This window comes from Zootoca vivipara, chromosome 1 (assembly GCF_965207765.1).
Source record: "Zootoca vivipara chromosome 1, rZooViv2.hap1.1, whole genome shotgun sequence".
NCBI classification, from domain to species: domain Eukaryota; kingdom Metazoa; phylum Chordata; class Lepidosauria; order Squamata; family Lacertidae; genus Zootoca; species Zootoca vivipara.
Genome location: NC_142582.1, coordinates 86,742,560 through 86,768,164, shown reverse-complemented (window position 1 = coordinate 86,768,164; position 25,605 = coordinate 86,742,560). Strand labels below are relative to the sequence as shown.

General features: G+C 40.5%; 1 protein-coding gene across 4 annotated transcripts in view; it reads right to left on the bottom strand.

Annotated features, from left to right (window-relative positions):
* The window catches only part of FUT8 (fucosyltransferase 8), a 96,120-nt gene that overhangs the window by 58,309 nt on the left and 12,206 nt on the right, over positions 1-25,605 (bottom strand). For all 4 annotated transcript variants that reach the window (XM_035114093.3, XM_088654469.1, XM_088654460.1 and 1 more), the window contains one exon: positions 1,677-2,090. In XM_035114093.3, coding sequence (XP_034969984.2) covers positions 1,677-1,879 — 203 coding nt within the window. In that variant the 5' untranslated portion in view covers positions 1,880-2,090. The remainder of the gene's footprint in view (positions 1-1,676; positions 2,091-25,605) is intronic.

Sequence of the window (25,605 nt, the reverse complement as noted above, 5' to 3'; positions counted from 1 at the left end):
GCTAAATGCAAGAGTTGAGTAGTTTTGACCACTGAGGTGCTCTAATCTCTAAGATGCCTGGGTGAGGGGCAGAGTACTCAGAAGCAGCAGGAAAGCAGCATATAGTAGCATCATAGCCACTTGGAGACTACTGCTGCATTTTAAAGGTGATCCAATCCAACTCCTGCATAGCATAGCAGGGTCCTGAGGACAGCTAGGATGCTTTTTAAAAAATGTAGTCCCCTCTCCCCTTTTTTAAAAATCTAAAACAAGCCACCACTCACTGAAAATCCTAGGGAAATTTTTCTCCTTTCCACAGATACACTCTGAAAATCAGTCCACAGCTGGGTTCAGTTGAAGATGAGCCCTACCCTGAAAACTGAGCTAAAAATCTAATATTTAACTCGAAAGTGAGAGAAGTATCAGACTGTTCAGTCTTCTTTTGCAACACAATTCAGCCCTCAGCAGAATACTATCATCTGTGTGCAACCTTCAACTGACAGGAATCATCCTTATTTGAGAAAAGCAATCATGCAACACTTTCATGCCACAGGGTTGTTCTTCTTGCCAGGATCCTAAATGTCTTTGAGGACCCTCAGAAAACCTACCATTCCCTTTTTACTTATAAAACCCAAGTGTCTACACATTTACAAATCCTTACAATAGATCCCATTTCTATGGATATCCATTTTGGAGTGGACATTTGAAGTTCTTCACAACCTGCTTAGTATTTTACCAACATGAAAAAAATCATTGTTTATTGCATGTTGGGCTACCTCACTTTATATATTTCAATTCCATTTATTAACATGTTCAGGTTCTTTTATAGGTCCAGATGGACCAAGTAGGCAGAGTAAAAAAGTTATTACTACCCTTTCTGTTCCATATGTTTGCCAGCTACATGACCATGAGACAATGACTATCAAACATGGCATTTCCCACTTCTAAAGAGTCTAACATTTGTATCTAGCAGGTATGGGGAATAAAACCAGGTGTCTCTTATATCCCAGTCTCTTACCCTCCTGTACCGGCTTAAGGAAAGGGCCTTGGTACTGAAAAATCAGTTTCGCTCAGGATGATTCAGACGTTAAGCTGGGGTGGGGGCAAAAACCTGTACTGAGTCTCCAAGCCATGATAACTGGAAGATAATCTAACAGAACTATTTCTTCAAGTGAAAGGAAGGTAAGCATGTATGCTGAGGAAAACAGACTGTCTATCATAAATTGTTTATTAGAGGGAGATAAAGCCCCAAGGAGGCCTATGCAGAACTTATCTGAGGCCCAGGGCAGGAGTCTTGTTAGAATAAAGTTATAAACTCAAGCAAAACAGCAGCCAGTGTCTGGCAGGCTTAGCCCTCCGAGGCCCAGGGCAAGTGTACCCAGCTGTGCCCCTCCTCTCCACGGGCCTGGCCCTAAGTACTGGTGAAAGTTAGAATTATGGATTACAGTTTTTACCTGAGATTACTGGATCTTAAAAGCAACATTAAATTTGCACTTTCCCCCAAACTTTCACCATCAGCTTCCACAAATACAGTACAAACAGCCAACTACTATACCACCACACATAGCACCCTTATGTCTCCTTCAACCTCAGAAAAGACACATGCCAGGAAAAAAAGTACAGTATTTTGTCTTTTACATTAACAGAGAAAATGCAATTTCAGTATACCCGCACTGAGAAAGTTTTTATCAACTTACCTGAGAGACTCTGCCATTCGTCGTAAGTCTTCATTTTGCTGTTTTAACCGTTCAAGTTTTGCTAATATCTTTGATAGTTCACGACTAGAATGGTCTGGGTGTTCATTGTCTCGTACTAAGTGTCCACCTATGTAAAACAGCAAGGTCCCCCAAGCAAAAAGGATGAGCATAATCCAACGCCAGGAGCCAGTCCATGGCCGCATTTTCAGAAGTTCTATCCACTACCAAATAGTTTTTGTTCACAAAGCAAACATTGTAACTCCTCAATCAGTACAAAGATTCCAAGGTTTCTGTGTCTTTCATTCACCACATTGTGCTTCTCACAGCATTTCTCCAACAGTAAAACTTTGAAACAATTATCACTGAAGATGAGCAATCCAAGTTCTAATGTCACAGATGTTTTGGATTTATAGTCTGTGGGGAAAGAAACAAAATGAAGTTACATTTTCTGATTTAAAGCTAATAACATATATTGAGGTAAAGCTTAAATGAGTTGGTGCTGAATTTCAAGTCAGTTAATAGCATTATAACATTTCAGCAACTTGCAAAGGAATAACAAGTCTCTCAGCAACTGCATGTATAGAAATGACAAAAAAACTAAAAAGTAGCACATTTGTTTACACAGTGCTGTTTTGAACTTTAGAAAACTGCATCTAAATCATAAGAGACCTTATGCAACAGGTTTGGATTTATTCTTTCTTGCAAGACAATACACTTGTAAGTGGAATGGATACCACTTATAACACATAATGTATTTTCTTCTCTTTGAGCAAACTTACTAGCAACTTCAGAAGTTTTAGTTCTCTTATACTGGTCTTGATTCCTTGCTTCTACCATGCTGCTAACAAAATAAGACATGCCTTGGCTGTTTGAGGCATTTGAACTGAGGCTAGACGCTTGCTGCACTCCAAACCATTCTAAACAGAAGCCAAAGTTTGTCCTCATTCACATTAAGCCATAGTTTATTTTGATAATAAACCAAGTCAATAACATCATCTTATTGTAGAAGAGCCCTTGTAAAAATCAGGGTAGAGCGCAAGATAAAGGTGACATCAAATCCAAAAGATTTTCTTCCACTTCCACAAGAGCTGTGATTCACAGAAGCATAACAACTGGTATATTAACTACCCACTCTTCCTGCAAAAACCAAAACCAGGGGTAATCAATAACCAGGGGCTGAAAAAGAAGGACCCTCTAGACCCAGTATAATGCAACTTTGAACCAGTATGCACAATCATTTGCAGGAGTTCTCTGTTAAAAGTCCTGCATTCAAATGCCTAGCACTGTGGCATTATAGCAGTAGTCTGTGTTGTAATGCTGATTAACTATCCTTCATTGTTTTTCTGCAGCACTATCCATATAATTCACATGCAGGACAATAATGGCCTCCATGTTCCATTACATCCTCAGTTGAGAGGCCCACTACATCAGCCAGAATCTTAAAATAGACAATGTGTACTATGTACTTCACAGCCTCACTCTAGTCATACACCCATACACAGTATTAAATCAGGGTCTAGATGTGTTAAGTATGTAGAAACTTCCCACTTCTTTGTCTACCTTATATTTCACCTTCTGTAGTTTAACTCCCAGTATTTTGTGGCACTGTGTGAGCTTTCACTAGCCCCTTACACAGGCAGTTATGGAATGGCAGCAGCTATTTTCCCTTCTACTTACCATTTTTGGAATGGAAGTCTAAATAAATAAAGGAAGATGGTTAATACTTAGCAAGACGTACTTAGGTCACTAAGCTGGCTAGAACCCCTGAAAACAGATGACACTACACACTACAGATCATGCAACAGATCACACTAAAAAGGAGAAAGCATTTTTTCTTGATACAAACAATCGACTAAAAACATAGCATTTCAGAATTACAATTAATCTTTAGTTCTGAAAGCCCACCACTACTGTTATTATCTTGCATTTTTATGCTGTGAACTGCCCTGAGATCGACAGATGAAGGGGAGATACAAATTTAATTTAAATAATAATAACATTAATAATGTTTAAAAGTAAATGAAAGCATTATACTTGCTTTCAGTAACAACTTTGCAAAAAAATTAAAAAGATGTAGCCAGAATGAATCCATGTGTCAAGCAACTACTACAGCCAAAACATTTGGTGCCTCCAACGTGGCCATCACAGTGCAATTTTGTATGACTTGGGGCTCAGAACACACACCAAGTAAGTCAAAACTTCTGTGTTTTTATTTTGAGATCTACTTGCTTACTAAAACCACAAGCTCTTATTAGGACATAAATATACAGCTGCTTTGGAGAACAGTTGGTGAATGTTCTCTTAGAATTCAAAATTCTATGATAAAAAATCCATATTGTATCTATGATGTCCTGTTGCAAAATTATTTGGTGCTTTAAAATCAAAGCAAAGCATAAAACTTTCCACTTCCAATTTGAAGTAATTTAAACAAGGAAGAATCTAGAACATGAAATGTATTCATTCCAGCATTAAGCATTAAACAGCATGTTACAAACACAAAATCATAATTAAAATGATATTGTACACACTTGTATAAAATCATTAAAATAGTTGACAGAAATCCCTTATAATAGTGATGACATACAAGACAAAGCAACAATAGCTACCACCTATATCAGCATGTCAAACCAACCTACAATGTCAGATTCAGTTTGCAGTTTTCCTGCTTGGCCACTTGGGGACACTGTGATACCACACATTCAGCTGGGTGCCTCCCCCATCACCACCCATCCTAGCATAAGATGCAGCAACTGAATGATGTCACGTGCTTATTTATTCAAAGCTTTCATGCCAGTGTTTTACTTCTTCATCCAGCTAAAGCCTGTAACCAAACTCCCTACTTCCTACATGGCAATTTATTAATTTCTGAAGTTACTATTCCTGAGATGGCAACCTACCCAACCTTTTCTTCTCAGGCACAATACAAGCTAAATAATTTTGGCTCTTAGGAGACCAACTCTTCATACATATCAGCATTATCTCTATAAGCAACCAAGCAAAGCCTTGACATGCTCCTTCAAGGCAGAATTAACAGTGGTGTTATCTGCCTCTATACCCTTATTTTGTAATCCCTTCCACAGAGGACCACCCAGACACAAATGGAATTCTCCCAGAAGCAAGTGAGACTAGACCTGTGTTCAAACTCCTGCTCAGATATGCAGTTCATCAACGTGGAACAAGACTCTCTCTATTCCACACTTACTATGTTAATATTTTATAAAGTTCTCACGAGTCTCACAAGCTGCTCTGAGCTCCTTGGAGGGGGGAAAAATAAAAGTTCTTGTTAATAAATGCAAGGAGTAAAAGCGGGTAGCACTGTGGGTTAAACCAGAGAGCCTAGGGCTTGCCGATCAGAAGGTTGGCAGTTCGAATCCCTGCAACAGGGTGAGCTCCTGTTGCTCAGTCCCAGCTCCTGCCAACCTAGCAGTTCGAAAGCACCTCGAAGTGCAAGTAGATAAATAGGTACCACTACAATGGGAAGGTAAACGGCTATTTCTGTGTGCTGCTCTGGTTCGCCAGAAGCGGCTTTGTCATGCTGGCCACATGACCTGGAAGCTGTACGCCGGCTCCCTCGGCCAATAACACGAGATGAGAGCCGCAACCCCAAAGTCGGTCACGACTGGACCTAATAGTCAGGGGTCTCTTTACCTTTACCTATACAGATCAAACAGTGTGGATTTTCTTGAATTATGCCACTTGGACTAGGTTTAAGGAGCCATTTGATGCCTAGCTTATATATTTGAGTTTCTGACACTAGTTACGTACATTCCTCCATTAGAAAAACTGTCTGTTTATTCTTCTTGCACCTTCTTGTTCTTTACCAACTCATAAAAGAAAGTATCATCTTTTCCCATGACTGCTAAGTTTGCTCAGCAACCTTTGTTGAAAAGTTATATACTCCAGATATATACCAGGTTATACCTATACATGTGCTTGTTCACACACTCAAATAAACAAGCTTAGTGAGACAGAATTTAACTTTGCCCTGTTTATTCTTTTCCAGCAATACTCTTTCTTCTATATGGCTTTGTTGTTTTTGGTTTTGTTGTGGTTTTGTTGGTGTCAGCCACCCTGAGCCCGGTTTTGACTGGGGTGGGTGGGGTATAAATAATTTTTTTAAAATTATTATTATCATTATTATTAGATACTCAATATTTTTTTATCTTTTTATAATGTGTCCCACCAAGTTACCAGGAACAGACACTCACATAATTGGCTTTTAAAGGGGGGAGGAGAGAGAGAATTGTACAGTAGGAAGGGACCACAAGGGTCATCCAGTCCAAACCCCTGCAATGGAATAATCTTTTTGCCCAACATGGGGATCTGGGACCTTTAAAAAATGGTGGCATATTAGCTGCAGTTCTCTGAGAAGGGGACCATTCTCAGTGGCATGTTATGCATTTTTGTTAGAAGATCAGCAATTTCACATTTGATTTCTTTAAGAATTGTAAGATGGGCACCATCTGGACATGGTGATTTGTCATTTTCTATTTGTCAATAAAGTTTAGAACTTACTCCCTAGTTTGTTCTTGGCTTACCACTCATAATTTGTTTGGGAGAAACAAGTCAAGAACTCAGATTTAAACATGACAAGTCATATAAGCTCTATTGAATGGCTCTATTAAAAACAGGCTTCAACGTAAGCACAGCATATCAAACCTATAATACAACTTTTTATTCTTCTTTTGTAGTTCTTGCCCAAAATTCAAATAGCATTTGAAAATCATTTTAATGAAAAGAAAACAAATTCATTTTCTTACGGAAAAATAGAATTTTAATCATCAATGCTATCAGTGGCTATGAGTCATGATAGCATTTTTTTTCCAATATTAGCATCAGTATAACACTGATTGTCCACAGTTGGAACATTCTCTCTTCTGCTGAATATAAAGACAATGTGCAAATCTAAATTGTAAAGGTTACATACCTCTGGGAACCAAGTGATTAACAAATCTAATAAACAATAATAACAATGCATTCCAGCAATTCAACACCCAAAAGCCTTTTTATATACAATATCACCAGTTGGGTAGAGGGGCCTGCTAATAAATACTGCCTTAGATTTCCACCAGGCAGCCAGTGCAACTATACTCAATAGAATTTTAAGAATGGCCCTCATTTTACCTAACAAGCAAAACAACAACCCTAGTTAGGTCCTCTATCTCCAGGTGTTGGTTGTTGTTGTTTCATTCTCACACACAAGTACTTTCCCCCCACTTGTATGATTGGATGATTCTGCAGGTATTCAGTTTGAAATTTCACCCTGTTTGTAGTATTGTATTATGTTTATGATAATGCTTCATATTAGTATAATCATTTCAGATAGAGTCATACCTCATGTTGCGTCTGCTTCAGGTTACGTGTTTTCGTGTTGTCTCCTGCAGCAACCTGGAAGTACCGGAACGGGTTACTTCTGGGTTTCGCTGCTCACGCATGCACAGAAGCACTAAATCGTGCCGCACATGTGCACAGATGCAGCGCTTCGGCTTGTGTCAGTTCTGTGTTACGGTCAGGCCTCCAGAACGAATCCCGTCCGTATTTGACACACTTAACTGTTATCAGGAACAGTCACTTTGCTCTCAGCATAATGTTCTCTTTTAGAGGGTCAGTTTATAATTCACTTTGCAAAACAGAGGCAAAACTGATTAATCAACAAAGGAAACACAAGTGCCTGTGTAGGCTTTCCCCAGTGGGGTAAATAGCAATCTCTGGGAGAGATTTAGATTAAGGGAATTGTTAACTCCACTTCTCACAATATTGCAGCCATAATCTAATAGGGGTGTGGGATGCAACAGCTACTCTTAGCTAAAAATAGAAATATTAAGGGATCCCTTCATGGATCTCTCATCCATTTTGGCCCACATAGAGACTGTTGTATAAACTCAGTATCACATCCCCACCACCAGCAAGCTCATGCACACTTTGTTTTACAAAGCCAAAGTGTGTGCAGCCTTTCAAAGAGCAAATCCCTCCAGGGGAAAACAAACAATCCAAACCAGCTATATGTTTAGAGTGAAAGCAGGTTGCTTCTTTAATCCAATGCATACATCCTTGTTCACTATCGTATAAAGAAGTTGTGGCAGAACATAATCCAGAGCAATTTCTACAAACAGAAATTGGCTAATAAATGCAACCTATCCCATAAGTTTTATATATCTTTAACTAAGAGTTTGAGTTTCAGAAGGCAGTGCCAACAAAGGATATGTTTACTTGATCAAGTTTATGCTCTACTTAAAACTAGTGTTTAGTAAATTGCTTGAGGAAAAAAACCTCCTGAAAATGGTTCTAATGGATGCTATAGTTATTAACTTAGCATTGTTACTGAAAGGCACTTCAGATTTCTTTTGAGAAAACAGCAAACTGCAAATTGAGCTCAAGTCAGCAGCCAGAAAGCAGCATAGCACTGCATGTGCTATTACAGTTTATATAAACTGTGCATATGCTGAATTACACCATCAAGCTTTTTTAAAAAAACAAAAACCTAGCTGCTGATAAGGCAAAATGAAACAAACAAAAGCTTCTGGTTATAACAAGATGATGGCACTGAGTGCAAAATGAAATGCATTGCATTAGAATTCATCTTTAAAAGCAGTTTGCACATGTTTTTCCCCCCAAGAGTTAAAATCACTTTGAAACCTTAACTGGACATTAAGCATCTTCAACTTGTGTACTAAATGTCATACAGATCTCATTCTCCAAGGGAGTTATCATATTACAAAATAAATAGATTGTCATGTAAGAATGTCAAAAGGGCAAGTTTAACCAAAGGCCTTGCTTTGCTCAGCCAGACATACCGGTATATGGTCCACTCCAACCTAGCAGCAGCATCTGGCATAATCAGGAAAATAACAAGGCTCCGAGAAGGAGCACACTGAATTTGCAGTCAACAAGTGATGATCGCACCCAAACTGACACATTCTTTTTTCCTTCTAATAGTCAGTACAGTGGTACCTCTGGTTAAGAACTTAATCCATTTCAGAGGTCCGTTCTTAACCTGAAACTGTTCTTAACCTGAAGCACCACTTTAGCTAATGGGGCCTCCTGCTGCCGCCGGAGCACGATTTCTGTTCTAGACCTGAAGCAAAGTTATTAACCTGGGGTACTATTTCTGGGTTAGTGGAGTCTGTAACCTGAAGCGTTCGTAACCTGAAGCGTTCGTAACCCGCGGTACCACTGTATTAAAAGAAGCATCAAACAGCAATGGTCTAGTTTTCCTGCCTGCAATGCCTGGTAACATGTTATCCATGTTGCCATTGTGAAATAAATTGTACTATTTTCATGCACTAAGCAGAAGACAAAAATACTGGTCACCCTCCATTACTTGCATACATTTTAAAAAGAGTTCTTCAGTTTGTATCAATTACCATTTAAAACCAAATCATGGATCAGTATTTCATGCTCAAACACTCCAGTCTCTACATATTTATTTCATCCTTCCACTTCTTCCTCCCCTCACATGCTCTGAATATGTCCTAGTTTGTGGTATTCCATAGTTTGCAATTACATCCAAAACTAAACTAGTTGTGTCTATCCTGCCAACCAAGTTAGGCAAAGCACATATTCCCGTGGTGCAAAAAATCAAATCAAATCTCAGAATAGATACAAAGTGCACATATACACCATACACCATTACTTTCCTCTCTAAAATACTGATAAACATCAACTGTAGAAAGATTAGGCCTGTGTCTAAATTCTGAACCAAATCAGGCCTGTCCAAGCAGATTTATATCCTGTTTGGATTGGGTAAAAGCAGGTAAAATTACAGAATGGATCCAATTTTTCCCAAATAGGTTCATACAGATTTGTACAGATTTATAGTTCAAAGGAATATCTCAGAAAGCCAGACAGTGTCTCTCCAACACCATACAAGCAGAATGCTAGAGTGAGGAGAGGAGTAAGGGGTAGGGGAGCAGCTGCAATTGCTAAGCAGCTTGGGTGGTGTAACCTACTGGGTTTACACAAAACTTTTGTATTATTAACCAGTCAGCCAAAATTAATGTGCATGTTAGCTAGCATTCTGACTTCAGAATTACTACTACTATCCCAATTACTAACCACAGTGAATATTATTATTAAATAGTATTTTGATTTTCCCTTCACTCATGGCTTGCAATCTGCCCTCAATATGGCAGGATCTTTTTTAAAGAAAAGGCAGGGGTAATAAACTGTAAAGATGGCAAACATGAAGATCTCTGGAACTACCCACCTGCAATTGAACATGTTAATCATTTCTATAGGGGCCATGATATCTTTAAATTCCATGTCCCTATGTATATTTTTATCTCTATGCTGCTGCTTGCTTATGCCAGTCAGATCCTTATACTCGTGCCTTGTATCTCAAACCTATTTTAAAATAAAAACCTCAGAGCTCTGGAATGGGGCAAATACACATCCATGGGAAATGGTGTGACTGAGCACTCGTAGTCCATTCTTTTTAAAAATATTTTTAGGAAAAAGCAAAATTTAAAGGTGGCTCTGATAAAATCCTAGCGCTATTGAAAATTTGGGAGGGTTAATCCCCTCTATAAGAGCTACCATGTCCCCAAATTTCATGCCCCTATGTCAAAAAACAATAAAGGTATGGTTATTTTCCTTTCACAATACAGGTCAATGAGATTTCTGGCAATTTGCAAAATTCAGATTCAGAATGGTCCTAGAATTGTTAAAACCAGATTGTGACCAATCTAGATTCACAAATTGGAGCTGCAAATTGTAACAGGGTGTCCATCCACAGCCCTAAAAAAGATCTGGCTCCTGCTTGCTTTCATTTGAAAAGGAAACAATTTATACATGTGTTCATTCATATCCAATGTGATACACATTTATGTGTACTATGGCACTGACACTTGAGTACAAGTAACTACATAAGCCCCCAGACTCCAGCTCTACATGCATGGTTTTTTAGTGTGCTACACAGGACAGGCAAGGATATTGCATTAAGGTTAACATTTAGTCACAGTCCCCCACATCATTGCAGAAAATTCTACCGTGTTTCTCATATTATAAGACACGTCTTATATTTATTTTTTCCTCAAAAAAAACACACTATGGCTTATTTTCAAGGGATGTCTTATTTTTTTCCTCCTCATCCTGCCACAGCCGGCATTGCTGCTGCGCCTATCACTATGTCTTATTTTCGGGGTATGGCTTATATTCCTTGAATGCTTAAAAATCCTGCTATGGCTTTTTTTATGGGGATGTCTTAAAATATGAGAAACAGGGTAGTTTACACAAAGAAACAATCTCACTGGAAATGATGTGCAATTCAAGACACACACAATTGAAAGTGGATGCCCTCAAGTTGTTTCACCTCTGCTGACTACTTATTTCCATCAATATGAAGACTTAAAGTTTACCCATGAACGGAGTCAAAAGAGTTTTCCAGTTCTACTCATGTTGAAAATGAAATTTTGATGTGCTTATGCAGAACAATCTTCTTAAGGAGGGGAAGTGGCCAAAGACAACGATCATTTTTTTATATGCCAGAAAACAGAGACTGGTAAACACAATGGTGAATTATAATCATGTGTTCATGCTGAATATCCCCTGCACTTGTGCTCAAGTACAGCGGTACCTCGGTTTAAATACACAATTGGTTCCAGAAGTCTGTACTTAACCTGAAGTGTACTTAACCTGAAGCAAACTTTCCCATTGAAAGTAATGGAAAGTGGATTAATCCGTTCCAGACGGGTCCGTGGAGTACTTAACCTGAAGCGTACTTAACCTGAAGCGAACTTTCCCATTGAAAGTAATGGAAAGTGGATTAATCCATTCCAGATGGGTCCACGGAGTACCTAAACTGAAAGTACTTAAACCGAGGTATGACTGTACTGCTGAAGAAGGTCATACCATCTCTAACTTCACAATTCTTTAACATTCGAGTGGAAAACTGCCAAACACTCAATAGCTGACTTTTTGCTCCCCATCATTGTACATACTTATATAATGGATTCGAAATGGCAGGATTTGATATTTTCTGTACTGATTACTACACTAGCACTTGATCATTCTAATTTTGCCCTTAGGAAATAATTTTGTATAATACTTATTCCTGAGGGACACACATACAAAGTCTAATGAAAGGATGAATTAAATTAAAAATGTTGAAATTTGATTTCTCAAGTCATGAAATTCAAATATCTTAAGAAAATTGAGATTGATTGTGAGATAATTAAAATATTTTATCAGATTTTATGTATAAACAATGACCACTTCTTTCAGTATAAGTGAATGATATTGTAAACAAGAGACAAGGGAGGCTGCTTACCACAAAGGTTTAGTATGGAGGCAGCTCCGCCAGAGTCCTGGAGAAATGTAAAACAGCCAGGAGTTAATGGTCATATATGGGGGGGGGAGCAGAAATACCAGGTATGGCAGGGGGTTCATGGTTTCACATCTTAATAAGAAACTGAGAATGGCAGGAAGTGTCAAAAAGAAAAAGAGAATTCAATTTAAGTCTGTGAAGGAAGTATTCCCTGGCTGGTGGTGGGACAAACTGCAAAGGGGCCAAGAATTAGCTTGACACCAGCTCTCCAAGTCCTCTCCCATCTCTTGGGAAAGGAACTTGTAGCTACCTGCTAAGTTATAAGCTTTTCAAGGGTACCATCTATTCAGAATTCCCTATGGAGGCATGTAGAAGAAAAACAGAGTTGTTTACTTCTTAATGTTCTTCCAGTGTTTCTTTCTGCAGTCACACATATCAAAGCAAGAAATGGAGAAGAATCTTCTGAAAAGCATTGAAGGAGATACAACAGTCTATTACATTGGCCTACAGAGACCAATATAATAGGAGGATTCTCAAACTAGCACTTCAATATAGCTCTCCCTGTAACCCATAAACACCAGCAAATTTTGCTAATCTGTTTTTGTTTTTTGAGTCGAGTCCTGAGTGAAGGGCAGCAAGATGCAGTCTTACTCCCAACTCTACATTATGCTTTCAACAGATCTTGCATCACTGGGAAAGAAATTAGTACAGGGGTGTCCACAGCCAATATTCAGGAAGTCGAAACTTTAATCTACTTTCAAAGCTCTTTCCATAACCATAACCATTTGGGAAATATGTTTTCATCTACTAACACTTCACCCAGTTATCAGCCCAAAGTCATTTTCTAAAGCAGAGCATTTCAAACTTTTCATATTGGTGACACACTTTTTAGACATGCATTATTTTGCAACATATTAATTCAGTTTTACTAGCAAACTAACAGCTTTCCAGACCTGGAAGGAGTGTGGATGATGTTTGTGAGACACACCTACACACTGCAGCTGACCCACTAACGTGTCACGACACACAGTTAGGAAAACTCTGCTTTAAAGAGTACAATTCAGTTTCTCCTGATTGATTGTAAAGTTATGTTGTGAAATGTTCTGTGCAATGTTCCATAAATGATATACCGTATATTCCGGCATATAAGACGACTGGGCGTATAAGACGACCCACAACTTTTCCAGTTAAAATAAAGAGTTTGGGGTATGCTCGCCGTATATATATATAAGAAAAACGACCCGGCGTATAAGAAGATCCCCCAACTTTTGAGAAGATTTTCCTGGGTTAAAAAGTAGTCTTATACACAGGAATATACAGTACTATTGCAGAGATGTGAATCATGGTCCTGATCATGAATCAGCAATAGCCTACAACAGGGTCACCAACAGATATGCACATATGCATCTGAAGAAGAAGCCTCCCCTGGAATCTGCATGGTTGCCTCCCCTCACCACGCTACCTGCTGAAATTAAGTTTTGTACGAAGGGTTGCAGATAGGCAGTAGGGCTGAGCGATAACAGGTTTTCAATATTGTGATATATCACCAGCTAAATATAGCGATATACTGATATATCACAATATCTTAAATAAGGAAGGAAATACACAGAGGCAAACAAGACAATGCTACTACTTAAGGGTCTAAAAATGATAAATGGTATTACCAATCACCTCATGGTCAGTTTCAGCAAGCCAAAACACATCCAAATTAGACTTATGGTTCTACCATATGGTGGTATTCGGGACAATTCAAAGTATGGTGATGAGTCATGGCGAATACAAATAATCTGGGGCTACCAGCAAGCCTCTTAGGTGGCAGAAGTGGCAACAGCCTGCTGGTAGCAGAATCAACAATGGTGGGGGAGGGGGGCAGAAGCGGATGCAGAAGCAGCCTCCCGGCAGTAGCACAATAATCAGCAGCCTGCAAAGCCTTGCCATGGTAGTGGGCAGTGGCGGCAGCAGCCTGCAAAGCCTTGTTGTAGTGGCAGCAGTAGCGACGACAGCGGTGACAGCAGGAGACAGTGACAGAAGCAGAAGTGGACTGCAAGGCCTCGCTGAGGCAGGCTGCTACAGCATCTACTAAGCTCCCACTGCCGCCAGGAGGACTTGCAGGCCACCACCACTTCTTGCTGCCAGAGTGAGGCCTTGCAAACCCCGATGCTTGTGTCGCCACAAGGCCACGCAGGCTGCCACTACTATTGCCACCATCACCGCAAGACCTCGCAGGATGCCGCTACTGCCATCACCTACCGTTGCGTCCGCAAGGCCTTGCAGGCTGCCGCTGTTACTGCCGCCATGTCCCGTCGCTGCCATGTACCAGGTGTCATATTAAAAGTTCTGGATAGAGAAATGGCATATGTGAATGATAGGAGGATACAAATTCATGTACAGTGGTACCTAGGTTTTCAGACAGCTTAGTTCCCGAACAACTCGGAACCCAAACGCTGCAAACCCAGAAGTAGGTGTTCCGGTTTTCGAACTTTGCCCCAGAAGCTGAACGTGCTCCTGAGCTTCTGTTTTTACTGTTGCACAGCAAATTTCAGTCCCCCCCCCCATCGTAACTAAGCCTATTTTCTTCCCGCTTCTGCCCTTGCGCCGCTCATCTGAGTCCCCCCACCCCAATCGTAATTAAAGCCTTCTGTTTCTGGTTGCAGTGTTTGGAGGTGATATTTGGTGCTTTTGTTTTTGCTATTTTTTGCGGTTTTGTTTTTGTGGCTTTTTCATTTTTGTGACTGTGGCTTGTTTTTCATTTTATGATTGACTGATTTTGTGACTGCGGAAATGGATAACCCCCCCCCCCCCATCCAAACAATGACATTGGGATTGGCACACTTATTTAATATATGGAAAGGCAAAAATACACAGAGGTTTCTCAAATCATATCATAAGGAGATCACTTCTTAAAGTATGGGAGAAATATACCCGTAAAGATTGGTTGGCGTTCAAAATCCCGTGGTGAGCCTCTCTAGTAGAGACCACAGTGGTAAAGAAAAAAAAATGTTGGAAAATTGGCCTACCTATAAAACACTTTTAAAAGAAGAAGAGAACCAACTGAAACTTAAGAGCTTTGAGGAATTAAGAGATGTCATTACAGATTGGTTTCAATATTGTCAAATATTCGAAAGATTTAAAGTAGATAAACAAAAAGGGTTCGCCAAGGAAACCTTGAGATTTGAATCCGACGTAATAAATTCAAAAAGTAAAACCCTCACTAAAGCTTATCGCCTCCTCCTCGACTGGGAAGTCGAGGAGAAGGAAATTACACCAGCCATGATGAAGTGGTCTCAAGACTTTGGGTATGCTATAACAATGTCCCAATGGGAAAACCTGTGGAAGAATAGTTGGAAATTTACTACGTGCTATGCCATAAAGGAAAACTTGTTAAAAATGCAACACCGGTGGTATTTAACTCCATGGAAATTAGCCAAAATGTACAAAGGAGCCAAAAGTAATTGTTGGAGATGTGGGGACCAAACAGGTTCATTGTACCATGTATGGTGGCAATGTAGAAAAATTAAGAAATTTTGGGAGGAAATCCACTTGAACTAGAAAAAATGTTAAGAAACTCATTTACATTAGGAAACCAGAGGCATATCTGTTGGGCATCAATGATTCAGATATTCCTTAAAAATTTAAAGATTTTTTTATGCAACAGTGGCAGCAAGGTGGAAGAGCAACATAATTCCTTCTAGACAAGAGTGAATACAAAAATTGACTGAATATGCTGAATTAGATAGTCTATCTGAAAAAATAAAAATAAACAGAGAATTAAATTTGTATCAAAATGGGAGGCCTTCAGAACATATCTTAAACCAAATCATACCATGTTAAAATCTGCAGCAGCTTTTGAGTGATCCCAGCAGTTTTTATTAATTGTTTATATAATTATAAACATTTATAAACTGTGAAAATATTAATATAAAAATACCATTTTGATATGGCAGTAAATTTATGTAAAAAGAATTAAGGAAAAATGGGAGGTCGGGTATAAAAGATAATGAGATTTTTATTTTTATTTTTGTTGTAACATGAAATTGCAATCACAAATTTATGTCATAATTTTTATCTTATTAACAGATTGTGCAAATTTTATTTTCTTTCATTTTCCCTCCCCTCTTAAGTTGTACCCCTTTTCGGTGTTTTTTTTATGTAATAAGCATGGAAATAAGCGTGTGGGGGGGATGACTATCATCAGAAGGGTAAGGAAAAAAATTAATTTTTATCATCTACAATACTGTCTTATTTATTTTATACTACAGAACATTGATTATTGCTTTCATTTTATGGATCAATGGTATTGTTAGTTAGTGAAATTCATGTTAAATTGGCTGTTTTGGGGGTTGTTTTTAAAAGTCTGGAACGGATTAATCCATTTTGTATTACTTTCTATGGGAAAGTGCACCTTGGGTTTTGGAACGCTTTGGTTTTGGAACAGACTTCCGGAACGGATTAAGTTTGAAAACCAAGGTACCACTATATCAGAGATTAGGAGAGAAAGACTCCTAACGAGATTCCTTACTCTCAGATGAGAGAAGCAGGATTTTCTAGATCCACTTCCATCAAAGTTTAGGTCTAGTTTTGGCACAAGAGCTGCTTTGGTCACCCTGCACAATGACCTGTGTTGGGAGAGAGACAGGGAGTATGTGTTCCTGTTAATTGTCCTTGAACTCTCAGTCGACCAGGATAACATTCTGTAGTGGCTGTCTGAGGCTTTTTGGGGGGTGGCACTGCTTTATGGTGGTTCGAGTCCTACCTGGATGGTCATTTTCAGAGAGTGATGCTTGGAGAGTGTTGCTCAGTTCCGTGGAGCCTTCAATGCAGGGTTTCTCGCAGTTCGATTATAACCCACTTGCTGTTTAATATCTACATGAAACATTGAGTGGGATCCTACAGATTTGGGGGGTACATTGTCAGCAATACGCTGATGACACACAGCTCTCCTTTACATCTGCAGGTGTGGCAGTTTCTGTACTGGATCATTGTTTTGCCTCAGTAATGGACTAGATGAGAACTAACAATCTGAAGCTCAATCAGATAAGATTGAGGCACTGTTAGTGGGTGGTTCCCTATATCAGATGGCTGGGAGATAGCCTGCTCTTGATGCGGTTACACTCCCTCTAAAGCCCGCATAGGCAAACTCGGCCCTCCAACTCCCATCATCAGTGCCAAAACATCTGGAGAGCCGAGTTTGCCTATGCCTGCTCTAAAGGAACGGGTTCGCAGCTAAGGGGTACTTCTATATCCTTTGCTGTTGCTTGAGGCTCAGATGGACTCAGTGGCTGGTGGTCCAGCTGCACCCCTACCTGGACAGGGATAGCCTAACTACTGTTGTCTATGCTCTGGTAACCTCTAAGGTAGATTACTGCAACACATTATACATAGGGCTCCCTCTGAAGATGATTTTTGTGTTTTATGTTGCAAACCTTCCTGAGGGTAGAGTTCAGACTGAAATCATGCTTCCATCACCTATAGTCCTATATAGGTGATATCCTGCAAGAGGTGTCATGTTAAAATGCTAATCCAGAAGAGCAGAGCTTGAAAAACAGTATCACTACTAAAGATAAATTCAAACCTATGGTGACCTAAAAACACTTGCTCCCTTGATTGCTTTACATGTTTGTTTGGTTTGCATATATGTTGTTGTCGTTTAGTCGTGTCCGAGTCTTCGTGACCCCATGGACCATAGCACGCCAGGCACTCCTGTCTTGCATATATGGCGAGCACTTTTTATATTATCATCTTTATAACATACTGACTAGAGGAGACAGCATTTGGTCCACACAATGGTGAATGATTGGAAGTAATAAGAATCTTGTTTTAAGTGGGAAGGGAAACTATTCAGACTCTCCCACACTGCAAGCTACCACATTCAATGGAGGTCATCGACCAAGCTACCCTTTAAAACTATCTCAGCCAAAAGCAGGGAACTCTCTCTGAAACTTATTTCCCACAACCCCATATTACCTGTAACAGTTATGTCTCACCCTGAATATGACTTATTTGTTTGAATGATTCCATGACTTGAAAACAGAGGCTTTGTATGTTCTATTGTTACCCAATAAAATTTCAACAAAAACATTTTTTTAAAAAAACATGTGTTCCTGACCTGAAGCTAGCTAATTCTCTTTCAGTAAAGTAGTTGGGGCAATAGATCACAGACATAAAGCATTAGTGGCCAGGTTTCACATGCCTTCTACCTCTAGGCCAATGTTTTTAACCCTTGAAGAAGGGTTCATCCTTCGTCATCCTTGGAGGATGAAAATACAGCCATCTTCCTTCCCACTCCTTGCAGGCTAAAGTAAGTAGTTGTCCATTAGCACAACTGGTTGTGGAACCTTTTCCTTCCCCTACCTGCTCCAGTAAAGAAAGCAAGGTAAGAGTCTGGAACAGTGGCAGTTGGTGCCCACTAGACCTGGGAAGATGTCACAGGGTGTGTGGCAACTTCCAGTTTTCTCCAAAACTTGCTCCCTTGCAAATAGCATCTAACTGAAAAGTCATCTTCTTCTTCTTTGGCTATCACTCGTAGCCGATTAAGATTGTCTTCCATAAACACGGTTTTAACAATGAGTCCGTGACTGTGGAGGCCAATTCTCGAGCCACACGTCCTTCCACAGTGGGGACATTGGTTTCCAGACGGGAGTTGATCACGGTGTGGATTGCCATGCATTCCTTCCTCTTAGCAAGTTTCTCCCTTACATCCTGAGTTTGAGTGTCTTCAAAGTCCATGACACCTTTGGTAAAGGCTGTTCTCCAACTGGAGAGCTCACAGGCCAGTGTTTCCCAGTTGTCAGTGTTTATACTACATTTTTTTAGATTTGCCTTGAGACAGTCTTTAAACCTCTTTTGTTGACCACCAGCATTACGCTTTCCATTTTTAAGTTCAGAATAGAGTAGTTGCTTTGGAAGACGATGATCAGGCATCCACATAACATGACCAGTCCAAAAAAGTTGATGTTGAAGAATTGTTGCTTCAACACTGGTGATCTTTGCTTCTTCCAGTACACTGATATTAGTTCGCCTGTCTTCCCAAGTGATGTGTAAAAATTTTCGGAGACACTGTTGATGGAATCTTTCGAGGAGTTGAAGATGGCATTTATAAGTGGTCCATGTTTCACAAGCATACAGTAAGGTTGGTAGTACAATAGCTTTGTAAACAAGCATTTTGGTTTCCCTGCGAATGTCCCGGTCCTCAAACACTCTGGACTTCAATCGGGAGAAAGCTGCACTCACAGAGCTCAAGTGATGCTGGATTTCGGCATCAATGTTTGCCCTTGTGGAAAGATAACTGCCTAGGTAGGAGAAGTGATCGACATTTTCCAACGTTACACCATTGAGTTGGATTTATGGTGCTGCAGAGGGGTTATTTTGTACGTGTTGGTGTAGCACTTTGGTTTTTGGGATGTTGAGTGATAGGCCAAGCTTTTCGTAAGCTTCTGCAAAGATATTTAGGATGGTTTGGAGGTCATCCTCTGAGCGTGCGCGCACTACGTTGTAATCAGCATACAGTGGTAACTCGACATACGAAGGCGATCTGTTCTGCAGCGCTCTTCGTAAGTCAAAACCTTCGGATGTCGAAGCGTCCATTTTGCGCATGCGCGGAGCGCAATTTTGCACTTCTGCTCTTGCGCAGAACGCGCACGCGGCGAAAATACTTCCAGGTTTGCCGACTTCGTAAGTTGAAACCTTCGTAAGTCGAGGTACCACTGTACTGAAGTTCTATGATGGAAGTTACGGTAACCTTGCTCTTTGCTTTCAGCCTGCTCAGATTGAAGAGCTTTCTATCTGTTCGATATATGATTTGTACTCCAGTGGGGAGTTTCCCTTTGCCAAAGTGTAGGATCATGGCAATGAAAATAATGAATAGAGTTGGGGCAATAACACAACGCTGTTTAACACCTGATCCCACTGTGAAAGGGGATCAGTAAAATATGTAAAATACTGAAAATTATTTTACAGCTGTCACAGTTTTCTGATATGAGAAAAGTTGCATGGCCTCCACCTGTTCTGGCTCTTTCCCTATCCTCCTCTTTTAGCAAAGAAACAGTGAACACTCAAACCTTGCTGTTTTATTAATACTTGGCACCCAACGGAGCTTTAGTTGTATGCTCGCTTTCATGAGTGTGCACAAAGTTAAGTCACACTTCCTCAGCAGTGAACAGGAACCTACTGTAGATCTCTGCTCATTCAGTAATTCTCTCAATCTTGTTTAAACACACATGGCAAGTAAGGATCTTCATAGTCCTGTCCTAGTGTTATAAAATTTTCAATGCATTTCTGAGATACTCCTGATTGGTTCGAGTTTATTTGAAGGGAAATAAAATCAAAAGGGCGATTCAAAAGAATCCCCCAGTCTCCCTAGATCAGTCCTATTGAAATTTATTATTTTAAAACTTTTTTTTACTGCTGGATACATGGGTACTATACACAGAACTATACACAGCATTCCAAGTGTGACTGTGCCGTACATTTATATAAGGACATCACAATGCTGGCAGTTTTGTTTTCAGTGCATTGCTTAATGATTCCAAGCACTGGATTTGGCCTCATCACAGCTGGCACACACCAAGGGTGGAATTCAAAGTTGTGTTATGATGATCATTCTGTCAGTGCACAGCCAATGAAGAGGGGGCATGTGGAGTGGGTTGGGGAGGGAAATCCTCGTTGCGCTTATGACACTCATTGACCTGGTCCCACTGGCACAACTGTTTAGTTGAATCTGACGCCAAGCTGGTGTTTTCATTCAACTATACATCACAACCCTAAGATTCCTTTCCTGTTCGGTGTCTCATTACAGTGGTACCTCGGTTTAAATACACAATTGGTTCCAGAAGTCTGTACTTAACCTGAAGCGTACTTAACCTGAAGCGAACTTTCCCACTGAAAGTAATGGAAAGTGGATTAATCTGTTCCAGACAGGTCCGCGGAGTACTCAACCTGAAGCGTACTTAACCTGAGGTATGGGTGTAATTGGTTTTGGAAGTCCGTACTTAACCTGAAGCGTACTTAACCTGAAGTGAACTTTCCCATTGAAAGTAATGGAAAGTGGATTAATCCGTTCCAGACAGGTCCGCGGAGTACTTAAACTGAAAATACTCAAACCGAGGCGTACTTAAACCGAGGTATGACTGTACTGTATATGGGCAGTTAGGCTTTTTCTTTTCTTTTTTTGCCTCAGTGTGTATCACTTTAATCTTGCAAACAATGAACACACTGCCCACTTTAATACCCATTCAGCTAGTCTGGAAATACCCCACTTCTTACTTCTTCCATCCAATAACAGTACATTTCTTTGTACCTTACTTCTTTTTCTTTAACCAGTCACCAATCAATAAGATGAGCCATGGCTGTGAAGTTTACTCTGAAGCATTATTTGATAGACTGTCAAAAGCTTTTTGAAAGGCCAAGTATACAATTCCATACCACTTTGTTCCCATTCACACGCTTGTTTACACTCTAAGAACTCCAGAAGGCTAGAGTTCAATTCAGCTATGGTGAATTTCAAAACTGAGAAAGGGGCTAACCAAATTAGGTCAAGAAGATCAATTCAGCAAGCAGATATAACTGTGTAGACAGCTAGGTTATTTAACATATCAACTTGTTTAAAATTTTAAATTATTTAGTAACACTGTATTAAATTACTTATTAACACTGTAACAGTCAAAGAATATCAACAAACCAAATCTGAATATTACTCTGAAGACTTACCATCCAACTAAACCAGACCATCATCAAGAAATCCATTTAGTCAATCATCCTGTTTGCAACAGATCAATCAGATGCTTCTAAGAAGTCACAAGCAAGGAACAAAGGAACCCTCCCCATATAGATTCCACACCCAGCAGATAGCATTCCGAAGCACATAGCCTGGAAGCTTCATTTGGCCATGATAACTAATAGCGATTACTATTATTATGGTGCTGGAGGAGACTTTTGAGAGTCCCATGGACTGCAAGAAGATCAAACCTATCCATTCTTAAGGAAATCAGCCCTGAGTGCTCCCTGGAAGGACAGATCGTGAAGCTGAGGCTCCAATACTTTGGCCACCTCATGAGAAAAGAAGAATCCTTGGAAAAGACCCTGGTGTTGGGAAAGATTGAGGGCACTAGGAGAAGGGGACGACAGAGGACAAGATGGTTGGACAGTGTTCTCGAAGCTACGAACATGAGTTTGACCAAACTGTGGGAGGCAGTGCAAGACAGGAGTGCCTGGCGTGCTATGGTCCATGGGGTCACGAAGAGTCGGACACGACTAAACGACTAAACAACAACAACATTATCATTACCATCACCATCATTATTAATTAAACTTGCATCTCACTCTTCATTGCATAGGAGCCATGGGGAGCAAACACACAAGTGATATAACATCTAATAACATATCCAATACAGAAGCAGTGTTGCTACCCATATTTTATGAATTTGTGTAAATCCATTTTAAAGCCATATATGTCAATGGTCATCACCCCATCCATGGACAGCTAATTACTTAAGAACTTAATGTGTAAAGTAGTACTTCATTTTGTTTTCAATAAAGTTCACTGGGAGGCCAAGCTCTACTACTGTGTGAAAGAAAGAAAGAAAAATCCACCTTTCTCCACACCATAACAGAATTTTATAAATCTCAGCCAAGTCCTTCCCTTTCCTAAACTTTTATTTAAAAAACAACAACAACAAAACTAAGCATTTTAACCTTTTCTTATGGGGAAGATACAATAGAGTATTGTCAAGAATGGGAAAGCAAAAAGCCCATGTAGTCCAACCTGCAGCATTTCATTCAAGTTCCTAAAAGAGAATGAAGTTGGTAGCAAGGGCAACTTCTATGCTTCTTCCTCCTGCCCTAAGGCACATATTGCTAATCTGATAATCTAGTGGCAAACAGTCACGTTAATCATCAGTGATGTGGGGCAGAACATTTTCCAGTACTTTATTTTCCACAGAAAATTGGTAACCTTAGCAATTTTTAGCTTTTCTTACTAAATATGAGTAGAATCATTCATTCTCTAGAATTAGTGTGAAGAAGCTTTCTGTCTCTACATATTCTGAACTACAGCTTCCATCATCCCTCACCATTGGCCATGCTCTTAGGGACTGATGGGTTCAGCAACATCTGGAGGGCCAAAGGTTCCTGCACTAAAGGATTTATCTGTAGAGTTTGGCTCCTATCTACAGCTGCAGAGGAACAGTAGTAAATCCAAGAGCAGCGAGGTTGAAATTTTTATGTCAGGAATGTCTGACATCATAAAGTGTCTGCATCACATATCATGCAGACCTTTACTAGGTTAGTATTACTTAAGGTTTATTTACCACGTGACTATAAAAGGGGTTCTTATTTGGAAGCACATGACTTTATTTTAACTCCTGTTATTGGTTATTGAATTTTAGTGAAGTAGATCATAGCTTCTGGTATCATTTATGCATTGAATGGATAACTGAGCACATGAAATAATGTGAAGTGATGCATGAGGATCTCTTTGCTCTCTTTGCTCCTGTAACTGCATTTTGCAAAACAATTATCTTTATTGCATCTTACAAGGGCGTACTCACCATGGGGCAAGTTAGGGCAGCTGCCCTACTCTAGAAGCCAGCTGGCAGCTGCCCCTCTCTAGAAGCAAAAGGACGCAGCGAGGGAGAGGAGGGGAGAGAGCGCAACACCCTCCTGCTGGAGCTCGGCCGGGCTGCCTCCCCACAGCCTTCGCTCGTTCAGCTCATTCTGCTGCTGCTCTTACTAGAGCAAAAAAAGGAGGGGGGAATGGAGAACCAGAATTGGAAGAGCTGGGGTGTGGATTAAAACACTGTACGTAAAACACCACACTCACTCTGATGTTCCTCCCAGGGATCGTGGTGGGAGGGAGGGGGGAAGAGAGAGAGAGAGAGAGAGAGAGAGAGAGAGAGAGAACTTGAAGCTGGCTGCTGAAGGATTGAAGTCTCTCTCTCTCGCGCGCGCGCAAAGAGAGGAGGCTGGACAGGGCGAGCCTTCCAAAGCTCCTGTGCCAGTATTTAAGATACAATTTGTTTCCTTGTTTCAGGTAGCAAATGGTCGGCACCACAGCTTTTACTCTTGTCCTTGGGGAGGGGGGATCTTTATCAGTTTAATGAAACCTCCAGCGATAATGAGGTGTGAAAGGAGTTCCGTTTTAACTGGGTGGTTTTGCATAAGGAGGCTTGGAAGGCATGGGAATGCAATGGTGTTATATCTTTCCCAATTGTCCTCCCTCCTTTGTGTCTTTTATCATCCAAGCTGTTTGGGCAGCCACTGTGTGATGTGATCTTAAAAGATGTGTGTTAGAAAGGGTGGGCATGGATGTCTCAGTTTTCTCTTTCAGCCTTAAAGGGCCAGCACCCCTTTATTGCTATAAAGCAGGCATGTCCAACAGGTAGATCATGATCTACTAATAGATCACTGGACGTCTGTGGTAGATCACTGGCTCCCCCCAAAGAAGCTCAGCAACTTTGGCTCCCCTAAAAAAAGCTCTACATCTTTGCCCTGAAGCCCCCAAAACAGGGCTTTCCTTCCTAAATAAAGCTAAACTTTGACCTGAACCCGCTAAAACATGGATGGCTTTCCTTCCTAAAAAAAAGCTCAACAACCTCAACCTGAACCCCCAAAAGGGGGTAGATCAATCACTGCTAGTTTTTAACTCTTGGAAGTTGGCCACCCCTGCTATAAAGAGTCTGCATGTAGCTTCATTGGAAGCGATGGTATGTTGGCATTGACAACAGATATTTTTATGTTGTTATGTATTACGGTTTTTAGTTTCTTTGCTGTCTCACCAATAGAAAAACCTGGGTGGTCACTGTTAGGGAATTTTATGGGGGGGGCACCCAAACGAGGCTTCATTTGGGAATCAAGATTGGCACAAATGCCCTCAACGGGACCCCATTTGATCCTACAACACCAGTCTAGTATCGCACCAACACGAACCCCCTCAAGATCAAGCCCTGTGTAATAAAGGCTCCCTTTCCTACCCTTTCTCTGTTGCCTGAGACTCTATGTAACCATATTTCTTTATGAATGAATACAGTGTATCTTTATTTCTAAATGAACCCCCCTTTTGCTACTCTGGCCAAGGGCTCTCAGGGATGCAGGGAACAGCCATAATCCTTTAAGCAAGAGGTCAGGTAGCCAGGGTGGTGCTCCTCTGCATATCCATAATCCATTCAGGTACCATCTCCTGCCATTCCCAACCCTCCGAAGCCAGAGGCAATACTCACACCTGGACCCATTGTTCCCCCCCCCCCCGCCAGGTACTCAAGGATCCCCTCCCAGATACTTACTGGTACTTGCTTAACAATGTTCTGGGACATCGTGCATTGTTACCGTATGTTAATCCTGTTTACCTCCTGTTTACCTGTATGCTAATGCCCCTTGCCCCTTCCCCTTTTCTGACGTTTTACCCTGTCACAAGTGATGTATGTATGATGCTTTCGATGTACGTTATGGGATGGTGGTGGGAACTTTTAAAAGTTCTTGCAGCCCTGTTCATGGTGTTCAGTCTGGCATTGAACCTGCTGCGCAGTAATAAACCTTGCTGTTTGCTCCGGATCGTGGCTGGACTCCTTCCTTTTATACTCTGCAACGACCACAGGCCCTTGCCTGATGAGCTGGGTGGCTGAGCATTCTCGCACCCAGAATTTTGCCCTAACAGTCGCTTTTTAGCTTTGGGCG